Genomic DNA, 15219 nt, shown 5'->3' with positions numbered 1-15219 from the left:
TGACAATTAGCACTAGAAATTACATTTTTATACGTTTCAATTCGCATTTAAATAAAATCGTGGGTAAAAAAATTGTGTAAATGTCATCAAAAAGTATATATGCATTTAGTTTAGTGTTCACAACATTTATATTAATATTATTATTTTCGGAAGTAAAAATAAAGAATCTATCATTGGTGTTTGTCGGTTACTGAGGCCTATTATAAAAAAAAATAAACGAATCGAAATTGGAACCTTTACTGTTCAATTAATATGATTTTTGATGAAAACGGAGGTTTGTATTTCTCAGTCATTTTTACTTTTACAGAATGAACTTGAAAGAAAATGGAGGATTTATATTTTATAAGGTTTAAAATAAAACACTTCATATAAAAATAAAATATATTTGAAATTTATTAATATATTTACTATCATTTTTATTAATATAACTACGTTTAGAGAAAAGGGCAAGGCTTAAGATTTATTAAACTAATTCATACACTCTCACACATTTTCCATCCCAGCCATCGACAGTTGATGTCTGAAACAAAAAAAAAATCGATTAAACCAACATTAAAATCGTTTCGTTTGCACTTTCGATGTTTGAATCGATACTTGTAAATATTAAAGGTAAGCATATTAATATATTTTTTAAATTATATATAGAAAATTTCTGCTTTAAAAAAACAAAAACTAAATCTGGTTTTAAAAAAGATGGAAAGCTCAAGCAGAATAATCCAAAATTATTTTTTTTAATTAAATTATTATTATTATTATAAAAAAGAAAATGTTATTCTTTTTTCAACATTTCTCCTAATATTTAAAGATAATATAAAGGAACACAGCTATACAGGACCAACAGAAGTCATTTATCGGTTACACAATTGATAAAGCAATCAAAAAGGTGACCCGAATGGCATAAAAGGTGACCTGATTGTAAAAATTAGGTACAATTGGATATAAGGGAGTGGAAGACGATAAGGGGCCCTCTACATTATCTGTTTATATTTACTTCCAAAATATGATATAATAAAAACAATATTTTAATACTGAATACAATAAATAACTATATAGGTGGGAATAATGTTTGTATAAAATCTACGTTTTTTTCTTATTTGTATGGATACTTGGAATTGAGATGTTTAGTTAGTTTATTATTTAGTTGCTAAATGTAAATGCAAATGGAGCAGGTGTTAGTGGGTATATATCCTACTAATAATGACTAAAACCAAACAGTCGTAATATTCTCTTAGTGTTGTACTTTGTATAGGTGTTTAAATTTGAAAACGCCGTCGCGTCGTGGCACAAAGGTGTGAATATAACGCGGTGGTGATGGTTGGTGGTATCCCGCACACAGTAGGGTAAGCAGAGGGAACCTAGTGTTAAGACACTCCTTTCCCTACTTTTTGCCGAATATTGGAGACGTTGCGTGTTGAGCGGCAGAACTCAACGCCGCTATTATTGATTAATAGGTACCTACTTAGCAAACCTCAAAAATATTTGAAAATATAAAAATTTTTCAAAGAATGCCTTACCACAATAAGTGATGTGTCGCTAAATTCTCTAGTGTGAATTGATTTTCTGCCACTGTCCTCAACTTGTGACTGAACGAGTTTGTCGCCTTCCATGTACATCTTTGATTTTACCTGAAATATACATAGAAATTGTATAAATATATATAAAAATAGGTCAAAGGAAAGTTCCGTACGAATTTCAGAACTGTACGTACAATTTACAGAAGTTGGCAAATTTAAGTTTGCGGGCATATGCAGTCATTTTATATGAAACTAGCGGGCGCGCGCAGCTTCGCTAGCTTATTTAGGGGTGAATTCTAATAAACCATGAAACATGTGTTCAATGAAATATTTTTAAGAGTCGAAATTTCAAATTTTATAAAAATCGGTGGCGATTTGAAGATTTTTCCATACAAACTTTCAACCCCTTATTTGCACCTTTAGGGGTTGAATTCTAGAAAACCATGAAACATGTGTTCAATTAAATACTTTTAAAAGTCTGAATTTCAAATTTTATAAAAATTGGTGCCGATTAAAAAAAATCGATACAAACTTTCAACCCCTTATTTGCACCCTTAGCGGGAGAATTCTAGAAAACTATGAAACACGTATTCAATGAAATACTTTTAAAAATCTAAATTTCAAATTTTATAAAAATCGGTGCCGATTTAAAAAAAAATCCATGCAAACTTTCAACCCCTATTTCACCCCTTTAGAGTTAAAATTTTTCAAAATCCCTTCTTAGTGGATGTCCAGATTACGAAAGTAAACGTCTGTCCAAACTTTACGTTTCTACCATCAGCGGTTACGGCTGTGCGTGCGTCTTACCTCAGTCAGTGAGGACAAGTCCTTTTATATGTATAGATGAACTACAATTAAAATATGTAATAGTTTTCATTAAAACATCAAGGTGATACCGGTAACGAGAGATCTGAAAGATAGCTTGTATCTCACTTTCACACAAGAGTGGAAATAATCTCTTATCAAGGAGGTATGAGGAATAGGAACGAGCTCCTAAAAGTTTGACCAACAAAACTGTTGTAGTAGACCCTTTTTCAAAATAAAACAGCTTATAAGATGAGACATATATTATGTCAATACTAACCTTAACGCCATCAGCTCTCTCTTCAGAAAATTCTTCACCAAGTTTAAATGTAATTATAACAGTTCTTATAGGTGTTACGAATGTTAGAGAGTATGAGCCATCGTCATTCTTCGTCAGTTCAGTTGATGGAGACAAGGATGTTCCAAGTTTTCGAGAAATTAGGCCCACATCTGTTATAGAATATTATAAGATATTTACTCACTTTAAAAATTTAAAGTTAGAATAGTAACCGAAGTCTTATATGTAATATTGAATATTAAAATTGTATTGAATAGTATTTTAAAAAATAATTATATACAAAAAAAATAGATTTTATAATAATTAAAAAAAAAAATAGATTTTATTATTAGTTTGTACTTAAATTATAATGTAAATAAAAGACAAAGTTTTTTTAGACATTATTCTTTCCTTAAAAAAAGATGAAAATTAGTTTTTATTATTGATTCACGTAATTTTTTTAAATAATTAATAAATATACTTAACACATATACTAAGCCTTCTATGAAACAAAATACGAGAAATAGATACTACGAGTGATTAGATAATAAATACTATTTCCTTGAGATTTCCTCTTAAGGACATATTTAAGCAATAAAAATATATAATAAACATAATTTAAACATACGACCTACATTTTTAAATGGCATATAACAAGGACATCAGATAAAGGAAAAATGCATAGTATTTGTCTCGTTTAACGTCAACAAGGCATTTTGGGATGTCAGTTACATTTAAGTAATAATTTTAAACCATATTTATTTCTAAATCGTTACTATTAAAAAAAAAACAAATTAAAAACTTTTTTTCTTTACGCATTTCCCTCTCGCCCTACCCTACCCTATGCTTCGTCACTAGTATATAACACTGCCTCTTAAATAAATTATAAACAATACAAACATTTTATAGAAAATTACGAACTTACAGTAAAAACCATAATCATATAATTATACTAAGTAACATATCTATAAAAGTAATATTATTTGTTCAGCTGAGCGAAACTCAACGCCGCGTTTGCCTCGACACCAGAGCGAAGTAATGAAACTATAGAATATTTCATTTCCTCGATTGGAAATCGAATAAATAATCTGTCACACACACACAGAGAGAGAGAGAGAGAGAGAGAGAGAGGGAGAGAGAGAGAGGGAGAGAGAGAGAGGGAGAGTAGAGTCACACTCTTGTGCACCCGCGCCACGACTGGCCTCAAATAATAATATCAATAGGTAATTAATTATATAATAGCGAAATTGATATTACATCCAACGCACTAGGCTTCTATGGACTAATGATCCGTAACAAAACTAGTTTACTTATAAATATGCATTTATTTACCTATATAGCAGACAAATTAAACCAGTATAGATATAGTATTCTTTTTCTATTCTAGATTTTTTTATTGTAGTATAAAAAATATAACAATAATTACTAAATATAATATTTCTTAGCTCTCTAGCGTCTAGGCGAAGCGCGGCGTTGAGTTCAGCCTCTCAACACGCAATGCCTCCAAAATTCGGCGGAAAGTGGGGAACGACGTGTTTTAACACTAGGTTTCCTCCCTACCCTACTGTGTGCGGGATACAGCGTGAAGCTGATTAGTTAAAAAATAGAGATTTGATCTGTTCCCAGTTATATAAAATATCAGTTATATAAAATATCTTTAACTAAAATATTTATATAATAATAATACAGTGTGTCTGTTAGTTTCACAATTCCTGTATGGTCGATGACTATAAGCAATTTTAAAATGACTATAAACTGGAGCATTTAAAACTTGTTTTGTTTCTGTAATAATTTTATTCTTATATTGTGGATTATATTGTAAACGCGATGGTTGTGGACTTGTGGGTTCGATACCCACTCGTTAATAAGGCAATGGAAAGGCAGCAATAGTGAGAAACGGAGTGTCTTAACACTGTAATGACAATAAAACAAATTACATGTTAAATATGTATAATTTACATCTTCTATCACTTAACTTCACGCTTTATCCCTAGCGGGGTAGTCAGAGAGAACGGAGCGCCAAACGCTACGGTCTCTACCTACCTCTTTCGCCTCGTCCACTGTCATCAACCTCTTCATACATGCCCTCCGGGGGATCCTCATGCTTTTTACGTGACTTTCCTCCAGTATCTTTGATACTGAGTTTTCGAAGGTCAACCGAGGTCTCCCCTTCCTCTCTTACCACTCACTTCTCCATCGTTTGGTTATTAATTATTTGATTATTAATTATTTCTACCTAAACAGTGCGCACGAGGAAATGACGCAGGTTGTAAAAATATAAGATGACTAGCGGACGCGCGCCGCTTCGCTTGCGTATTTAGGGGTGAATTCCTAAAAACCACGAAACATGTGTTAAATGAAATATTTTTAAGAGCCTAAATTTCAAATTTTATAAAAATCGGTGGCGATTTAAAGATTTTTCCATACAAACTTTGAACCCCTTATTTGCACCCTTAGGGGGTGAATTCTAGAAAACCATTAAACACATGTTCAATTAAATAGTTTTAAAAGTCTACATTTCAAATTTTATAATAATCGGTGGCGTTTTAAAGATTTTTCCATACAAACTTTCAACCCCTTATTTGCACCCTTAGGGAGAGAATTGTAGAAAACAATGAAACACGTGTTCAATTAAATACTTTTAAAAATCTAAATTTAAAATTTTATAAAAATCGGTGCCGATTTAATTTCTTTTCCATACAAACTTTTAACCCCTGTTTCACCCCTTTAGGGTTAAAATTTTTCAAAATCCCTTCTTAGTGGATGTCCAGATTACGAAAGTAAACATCTAACCAAATTTAACGTTCCTACGCACAGCGGTTACGGCTGTGCGTGCGTCTTACCTCAGTCAGTGAGGACAAGTCCTTTTATATATATAGATTATATTATATATTATTAAATAACAATAAAACTACGTTTAAGACTATAAAGATAGTAGTTACTAATAAAACTAGTTTGACCCCCCGTCAATATGCCAAAGTTGCTAAGTATTTATGTGATAATATGTATAGAAATATCTAAAATAATAAAGAAATAGATTCTAGAAACTCGCTGTCCATACTGAATTATATAGAAAAGCTAATATATTGTGTTGTATATATAATAAACAATAATAAACAGCAAGTGACTGTAAATACGACAGGTTATGGGTTCGATTCTCGCTCGAGGAAATTAAATATTTAATATTTTAATTTCTTCGTTCTGATGTCGAGGCAAAACGCGGCGTTAAATTCCGCCAATCAACACACTATGTCTTTAGATTTCGGAATACAGCGTGATGCTAAAAAAATATATTATATACGAGTATATTCCTAGTATTACCATATTCGCAGGTCAAATAAGGTCAATGTCAGTAATTATTGTAAAATATCCTCTATTACATACAATATAATTACAAACATACATTAAAATATATATATATATATATATATTATAAAGCACATGCATTACCTACTATTTACATAATTCGATATTTTTTGTGTTTTTTATTTCGTTTTAAAATAAAGCCTCCTTTATATTATCGAAAATGTTAATAAATTATTATTTGTTACTTTCAAAATCAAAATTATTTTCAAATAGAATACACGGTTATCAACCTTTAGAAGCAATTTTAACCGACAAATAAAAAAAACTGTCATTATTATCAGTTCTAGAGGAAGTTAGAACCATAACTTCGCGTGTACGCTGTAATTTTTCAACAATTTTTCTCTTCTATTCAAAAGGCAATTGAAAACATGAGTTCAAAGTGCCATGGGATATTCTATTATTTCAATAAGAAACAAATAGAAGTGTGTAGCTGTAAACGACAGGTCGTGGGCTCGATTCTCAGTCGAGGTAATGAAATATTTAATATTTTCATTTAGTCGCTCTGGTGTCGAAGCAAAACACGGTTTCGAGTTCCACCATTCAACATGCAATGGGGGCACGAAAATGGAGAACGGAGTGTTTTGACACCAGGTTCCTTTTGCCTACTCCTCTGTCCTTGGGATACAGCGTGAAGCTGATTTTGTTTTAATTATACACTTGGAAATTAAAATCATTTAAATGTCTTAAGTTAAATTATTTTTCAAGATTATTTGGTATAGAAAAATACATATATTTACTTTGTTCATATAAAAGAAAAGATTAACAAGTTCAATTTAATTTGAATATTTATGACTATAGAAAAATGCATAGCAACTACAAGTAAATCAAATAAGTATTATAAATTTGAATACGATTAATAAAATTGACGTTGTCGTTATCAATATATACTTAAAGGGAGAATTTTGGACACCTTTTTACGAAAATTGTGAATTATGTTAATAAAACTTGACACAATAGTAGTTTATATAGAGGAGGAGTGCTTAATCTCTCTTCTCTATTTCAAATATTGTATAAAAATACTGTAACACTAACATAATTTATGTTTGACGTCTAAGTCACTTTATACACTTCTTTATAAAAAGACAGACGTTTAATAAAATATTTTTTTAATAAATATAACTCAATTTAGAATTTCTCAATGTTTACTTTTATGAGTTATTTAATATTAGTAATATTACAGATAAGATTAGATATATAGGCAAGTAAATTTTTTTTTTCTTTTCCTATTTTTCTTATGAAATAAAAAAATATATAATTAAAAATAAATATTGTTTGAAAAACAGTGTCAGAAGTAACGTCAACAAAAAAGTAAAATTATTTTATTAATAAATAATAATATAATAGTTTTTAAAATTCAATTACTTACCAATAGCTTTAAGATATTCATCAAAGTTATCCGATGATATCAACTTATATCTTTTTCCCAGATATTTATCTATTTCCAATGCCATTTTCAACGCACCGTTCACGTCAGTGGTTCAAGGCGAGCGGTCGCAGTGTAAACACTTGTTTCCTTTAACACGTTTTAACATAGAATGGTGCCTGGCTTTGTTATATTCTAAAAATATATGTTAATTATTAACATTTTTTTTTTATTTCATTGTAGGCCTGACCAATTAATACATAATTATCTACATACTATTCGTTTACCGTCGCTCCGTTCGTTATTTTCTTCTTATTTACAACCCAAAATTTAATATACATATATATTTTAAATTATTAGCATTATATCCTGGACGCAATAGTGATTAACCGTTGCTTATGCAACGGTTGCTTATGGACCATCCAGTAGAATTAATTATTTTCAATTATTCCCTTTAATAGGAAAAAAGGGCGAAATCTAGTTACACTGAACACGGAATGACGCGGAAAAAGCAGAATGGTGTGTTATAACACTAGAGCTCGCCTTTATAGATCGTTCTCTACTCTGAGATCGATCTTGAGATCAATCTTGAGATGCTGTTTCCATTCATAGATTATTAACACAATCGCATCACAAGATCGTTCTCAGAGTTTATATACGAAAAATAAATAATAATGAATTACGTATAAATACCTAATCTTACACAGGTATTGTTTTATATATACAATTTGATTCTAAAATAGCAAAAAATACAGATAATCGACTTATATAACCAAACAAATTATAATTATCATGAAATTGATAATTGGTATTAAAATGATAAAAATATTAAATATAGGGAAAAATTGCATACTAGTGCAAAATATATGCAATTCGTAGTGTTTTTTTTATATATTTATCATAATTAGATGGATAGACAGAGATAATGGAAGGTTTCCGTTGTTTCATTTTACCCGACTGCAAAGGAAGGGTTATATTTTTTACATGTAAAATGTATGTACGTATGTATGTATAATTCTTTATAGTTTCATATCTCAAGAATCGTTGCATGAATTTACATAATTTAGATATCGTTAGATTTGACTTACCAGCTCAATTTTTATGAGATTTGTGATGTTAAAAATAATCACACATGGGGGCTGTGCGATGCTATGTGCATCAAATTAAAGAGTTCAGCACAAGGATTTCATAAAAGGTATATTATCATGAAAATCAGAAAAAAATAAGTCCAATAGTTCTACTTTTCTACAACCAAGACCATATGATAATAAGATATTTCATATAAGAATAGGATAATTCTCGTAATAGTCTACCTTAATGCCTGAAGTGTTAAGTATGAACGATGTTTATATGATAGGTTATATATAACCCCAAAAATATCAAAATCTGGATTTTGCCGAAAGTACATAAAACCCTCCGACCAAGTAAACTAACGACCTTAAGAAGACAGCAGGAAGCTGCTGGATTCTAATAGAGGTCGAGGTCAAGGTCGAGGATTATATATAGATTGTTTTCTTAATATGTTGCAAAGAGATCTATGTCAAGAAGTAGACTTCAAAAGCCTAATGGATGCCCTCAACGTGGAAGTCAAAGTGTGTTTACATTAAGTTATTTTTGCTCATTCTCCTATTCTGCTTACAAGAGATATGTATATGCAATTAAAGAATATATATAGTAGAATTGATTTATATAGTCATAATGAAGTTGATTCTCTTTCATACATAATATATATATATATATATATAATATATAAGCAGCTTTAAAAAAAGTGGGCTTACCCGTTTTTCTATGTAAGGCTCTAGCATATTCTTATTATATTTTTAACAAATATATAAAACTAAACCTCATTAATCAAAGGATATTGGCGATCGTAAAAAAAACTGACATCACTTCGGTATATTTTAGTTTTTAATATTAATTCAATTTTTACAATATCTATGAGTTTTTTATGTTTTTTGGCACTAGATTTATTAATAACTGTCAGAAATTACGTAAGTTAAGCAACCTGACATATATGTTAAATTATTTCCATATTATAAAGAGTTTCTTTTGTATATTAAATTGTAAATAAATTAATAGATTTTTTAATTTGAACCGTTTTCAAAACTATATTTTTATGCAGAAGCTTAAATAAATTTTATAAAATTCTATTTTAATTACTACAACTAAAAATTCATAAATAATAAGTAGAATTATCGATACTTACCGATATATTATTTAAAATCTGTTATTTTTGGATACTTTTTTAAATTACTTTTTTTAGAACAATTAAATATTCCACACTAGAGTTGCTATTTACATTTTTAGGCCAATTATTTCTATTATAGTATCAAAAGTTTTTCTCCCATGACCAGCAACTTAAAAAGCCTATTAATTAATATGAAATAATTATAAACAATAAATAAATATTTCCTTTTTTTTTTTATGTGAGAACATTTTTATTATAATTTGGCGTAATAAGGTCTAATTTGAATATAATATTAAAATTTAGTTAATTATATAATAACTTCTTTATGAACTCTTTCTCACAAAGCTTTAAAAATATCCCTAATTATGCTAATAATTGACAGCTTATATAATCGTTTTCTTTTATATATATATCTTTAATATTATGTTTGAAAACTATTATACGGAACTCCCGATTGACCGAGACTTTTTAAGCTTGCGAGAACTAGGAACTTGAAGCGTAACTCAACGCTGTACTTTTTAGAATCGACTGCAGAATAAAAAAGTTAAAAGTTAAATGGTTCCCCGATTGGCATTTTAGGGGAATTGTGCTCAAGATGGCATACTATGATAAGATTACACACTACCAATATTGATGAAACTATTAGCGCTAAGTGCGATCTTGTGACGTTTTAGAGAGCGTCTGTAGATGCAGCTAGTGCTTAAATTCAGTACGGCTGAAAGTGAATGCAGATGGGCAAGTAATTCATGTTTTCGTTATTTTCAATTGCAACAAATTTTTCTTTCGCTTTTGCTTGATGGTGAAAAGACATGTAAGATAAAGATTTTCTATTTCAACTAATTATAAATGTAAAATAGGATTATTATATGACACAACTAACGCTAAAAGCGCATCCTAACCTATAACCTTTTGTCACAACGGTTAAAATTAAATTCATATATCTATTGGGTAAGATGACATACAAAACGTGAGTATAAGATGGCATACTATCTTACCCTTATAAATAGAATCGATGTATTTTTTTGCTTTACCTACAAAATGCCTGGCAATTACAAACGAATATATATTGGTCACAAGAAGACATGGATAAGGCTGCTAGAGCAAAGGCATTCAATAGCCGCAAGTGACGAAGCTTATTTCCCTTTTGGAAAAGGAAGTGACTGATAACGGAATCCAACCTCATAAAATTTGGAACATGTATGAATCTGGCCTTAATACTGTTTAAAAGCCCCCCAGCAAAGAAGAAACTATTTATTTGTGAACTATGCTCGACAAATAATGATGGCGTTTTTATGCCACATACTAAGTATGTCATTTTACCCTGTAGATATGTTGTGTTACACTGGTCGACCTAAGTGCGATTTTTGTTTGTTTTTATGATGTTTGAAAGATGATTATTCTGAAATTAAAATAATTTCGTAGATTATGAAATATATAATAGTATACGCAATATGCTGTTCTCAGATGACTTTATTTATTTGAAATATTTGTCTTCAAATAAAAAGTATGTCATCTTAAGCACAATTCCCCTAATTCAAAATCATTGCTCACGAATCATTTTATAAAAAAAAAGCAGCTTCATGCTGTATCCCGCACGCAGTAGGGTAGGCAGAGTTAACCCAGTGTTAAAACACTCCGTTTCCCACTTTCTGCCGAATACAATTATTATTATTATTATATTTGCTATAAGAGTACATTTTGATACCGTCGTAGCGTAGCAGCACAGCAAAAAGAAAAAAAAACATATAAGGGAGAAGTGGCATGAAGGAGCCAGGTTTTGAAAGAGCCACTTGCAATATTATAGTAGTTTAGGAACGGATTCGTTAGAATATTTTATTTTTAAATGGCAATATTGATTTCCCGCCACCCACAAAAATTTTACAGTTCATCGGAACCAACGGACGCCGATACGTCGAGTTGAAGTTTTTGGCATTCCAAAGTGAGCATTTTACCTCCTTTGAGTTCTTTTTTAGTATTTCATTGTAAACAAATACGGGTAATTGGAATATAGATTGAGTTTATGTATATATTTGGCCTTGTAACTGCATTAAAATTGAGTTTGAAAAGTTTTGATACCGTTGTCATTTTGGAGGTTAAATTTTTTTATAGAATAGGTTATGAAAGAGCCGGGTAGACGGGCCTTGAAAGAGCCGAAAGAAAAAACGAAAAAGGCCCGAAAGATCAAAATTTTTTTGAAAAATTAAGCACTGCAATGATTTTATGTTGTATAATGTTAAGAATAATATAATGTTAAGAAAAATAGAATATAAATAAAATAATATAATGTGATTAGTCTGAATAATATAAGATTAAAAAGTTTGTTAGAATTATCTACTTAAAATGACTGATAGAATTAAAAAAAACATTACTTTTTAATAAGAATTATTAAATCGCTTTTATTTAATATTGTTTAGCATAATTTTCACTGTTATACCTCATAATATAAGACTGGCTCTTTCATAACTTTTAATGGCTCTTTCAATACCGAAATGTTATGAAAGAGCCAAATGACACATTTTTTTAAAATGAATATTTTATTGATTAATTATTGTATTTAAGGGTTATTTCGTACGAAGTTATCTAGTTTAATAAATAAATAATAATTTGAGGAAAAAAAATCTTAATTTCTTTAATTAAAAGTATATTTTTTTGTTTCATTTAGTAAACTGGCTCTTTCATGCCACTTCTCCCTTACTTGTTTTACATCGCCATCTTGAATTATAATATGTGAGTCACTTACATAATATCTATTTTATAGGCATCATAATAGCCTTTAAAGGAGACCAGCTGTTCATGGATTCATGCGTAACAAATGACAGATGAACATATGTATATACAATACCATAAATACGGCTTACTTTGCCCGTTCCTTTGCAAGTGTTAATCTTTTGCGAAAATAAAGGGTTTTATGTTACGTTATTAAGGAAATTGTCGTCTTGGTTCCTTGATCGACATGAATGCGGTTAACCTTTAACCCACAGTGTTTACAACAGTTAGGTATATTAAATTACAGTCTAGCTAGAATATAAACATAATAAAAATCTAGATTGTCTTATATATAACTGGTAGTATATATGTTGTTTTTCTTTAATAGTTATGCCCGCTGGCGCCATTGCCCTCTTGAACTATACAATTATTTGTTTTCTAATCTGTATTATAATTAGCTTGCCAAAATACAAAACTAAAAATTACATTTAAAGTTAAGCCGTTTCTGAGATTAGCGTGCGCAGACGTACAGACAAACAGATACATGCCCCAATAATAGATTTTCTCATATTGTATATTTCACGTAAAGATGGCGATCAGTTACAATTTTACTATACATATTGATAAAGATGTAAGGAAGAGAGTAAGTCACTCAGTCTAGAATTATCAATTGTGTTTTTATGTACTTTTTGCACCTTTCTGCCTTCTTTTCTAAATTTAATCCTTCCGTTTTTCTTTGGTTGCCTGTAAGAAATCGCTTTTAGTGATAAGGCCGCCATTGCACACTTGTTAATCGTGTTTCTAATGATTTGTATTTTTTTTTTCTCTTCTTATTTGTGCAATAAAGTATTATATTATTATTATTTAAAGAAATTTAATATTTCTCCCATTTCTGGGGATAATCTTCCTAATGCGGACTTTTGTCAAACATTAGGAAACTTCATATGAGATAATTATTGGTATGATAAAAATTTTCTAACAATACGGCATGTGTTCAGAATTACTGCTTTTTGTAATTGAATGTAAAGTAGAGGATGAAGGTTAAGTTGCTTAAGGCAAGAGTGTAATGTGATTGGTATGACACCTGTAGATGAAAGTATGATAGGGACCGTTTTAACTGTGTTCACTTGCCATTGTGATTTCAGTTCTATGGATAAATCTGTGTATTTTGTTATTTTTTCTGTAAACATAGATGAAAGGTTATGAGTGTTTGGAATTGCAATGTCTATGAGGTAAATTGTTTTGAGCTTTTTAATATGTAATGTTATATCCGGACGATTATGGTGAACTCTTCGATCTGTAATTATTGTTCTATCCCAATAGAGTTTATATTCGGCTGTGTCTATTACTGATTGTGGTTTATATTTATAATATGGGACAGTTTCGCTTATTAGATGAAGGTTTTTGGCTAAATATTGATGTACAATGCATGCCACTTGGTCATGCCGGTGCTTGTAATCCGTCTGTGCAATAGATTTACAAGCACCTGTTATGTGCTGTATTGTTTCACTTGCGCTGTGACAGTGTCTACATAGATCCATCTGGGTGTCATGAATAATGTGTTTTTTGTAGTTACGCGTTTCAATTATTTGGTCCTGTATGGCTAACATAAATCCCTCCGTTTCCGGAAATAATTCGCCTTTCTTTAACCACGCGTTCGACGCAATTTTGTCAACGTTTGGGTTAAGAAGATCATTGCGGTGTCTTCCGTGAAGGGATTTTGCTTGGCATACATTAAGTTTCTGCTCTAAAGTGGTAATTTTTTCATTTTGTTGTTTATGTTCATTTTGTAAATTTAAAGGAGTATAATTACAATCAGATTTAACAACTGCTTTATGAAATGCGGATATTTGTGCACGATCGTGAAAGAATTTTCTAAGTGACGTTATTTGTTTATTATGTAGGTTCTTAATGTCTATTAACCCTCTTCCTCCTTCATGTTTAGGTGCTGTTAATCTTTGAATGCAAGAACGTGGATGATGCTTTCTAAATTTTGTCATTTGCGTATTGATTGTGCGTTGTAACTTTTGTAGCTCTGATTGGGACCAACGTATAATACCAAATGAATAGGTAAGTATTGGGACTACGAATGTGTTTACGGCTTTAATTGTATTTCGAGAATTAAGATTTGTTTTCAAAATCGCAGTTAGTCTTTGTTAAAATTTTTGATTTATCTCTATTTTAGTTTCTTTTTGATGTATTTGTCTACTTTGTTGGTATCCTAAATATCTATATCCATTATCATTATCTATTTCTTCAATTTCTTCTCCTGTTTTTAACTCATATGTATTATTCTCTTTCTTTCCACGTCGTATTGATTGCATTTTGCACTTATCTATTCCTAATTCCATTTTGATATCTATTGAAAACATTTCTGTAATATCTGCTAACTTTTTTATATCTTTAAGGTTTGATGCATAAAGTTTTATATCGTCCATATAGATGAGGTGTGACAATGTGTACTGTGTATTAGTTTGCTTAATGTTGTAGCCTTTACCACTCTTATTAAGCATGTCCGACAATGGGTTTATTGAGAGGCAAAACCAAAGAGGACTCAGAGAGTCCCCTTGAAATATACCTTTACGTATAGGAATTAGTTCAGTTTCTACAGTATGACCATTATTGTTTACTTTTAATTTCGTAGTCCATTTTTGCATATTACATTTCAAAAACTCTATAATGATGGGATTTATTTTGTACAATTTTAATATATACAGAAGCCAAGAATGTGGAACGGAATCAAAGGCCTTTTTGTAGTCTATGTACATAGTGTAAATATTTTTTCTTTTTGTGAGAGCTTGTTTGGAAGTTACTAAAATAAATCTATGATAAGCTGTTCTTTACAGCCTTGACTATATCGTCGGCATCCTTTTTGTTGCTCAGCTAATATACTATTGGTGTCTATATGTTTGTAAATAAGTTCTGTGATACATGATGTAATAATTTTGTATAAAGTCTGTAAACAAGTGATTGGTCTATATTTAGCTGGATTACGAATGTC

General features: G+C 30.2%; 1 protein-coding gene across 1 annotated transcript; it reads right to left on the bottom strand.

The window, feature by feature from the left end:
- Nucleotides 1-367: 367 nt before the first annotated feature.
- On the bottom strand, nt 368-7498 carry LOC146540571 (fatty acid-binding protein, muscle-like). Its single transcript, XM_085205905.1, has 4 exons — nt 7328-7498; nt 2599-2768; nt 1515-1625; nt 368-520 (listed from the first exon to the last, which is right to left on the bottom strand). The coding sequence occupies exons 1-4, from the start codon at nt 7410-7412 to the stop codon at nt 464-466; spliced, it is 423 nt and encodes a 140-aa protein (XP_085062031.1). The 5' UTR covers nt 7413-7498; the 3' UTR covers nt 368-463.
- Between the last annotated feature and the right edge of the window lie 7721 nt (nt 7499-15219).

The sequence above is a fragment of the Heliconius melpomene genome, chromosome 2 (genome assembly GCF_056956725.1).
Source record: "Heliconius melpomene rosina isolate 202511_hmr_F chromosome 2, ASM5695672v1, whole genome shotgun sequence".
NCBI lineage: Eukaryota > Metazoa > Arthropoda > Insecta > Lepidoptera > Nymphalidae > Heliconius > Heliconius melpomene.
The sequence above is the reverse complement of the archived record's forward strand: the minus strand, read 5'-3'. Positions and strand labels throughout refer to the sequence as shown.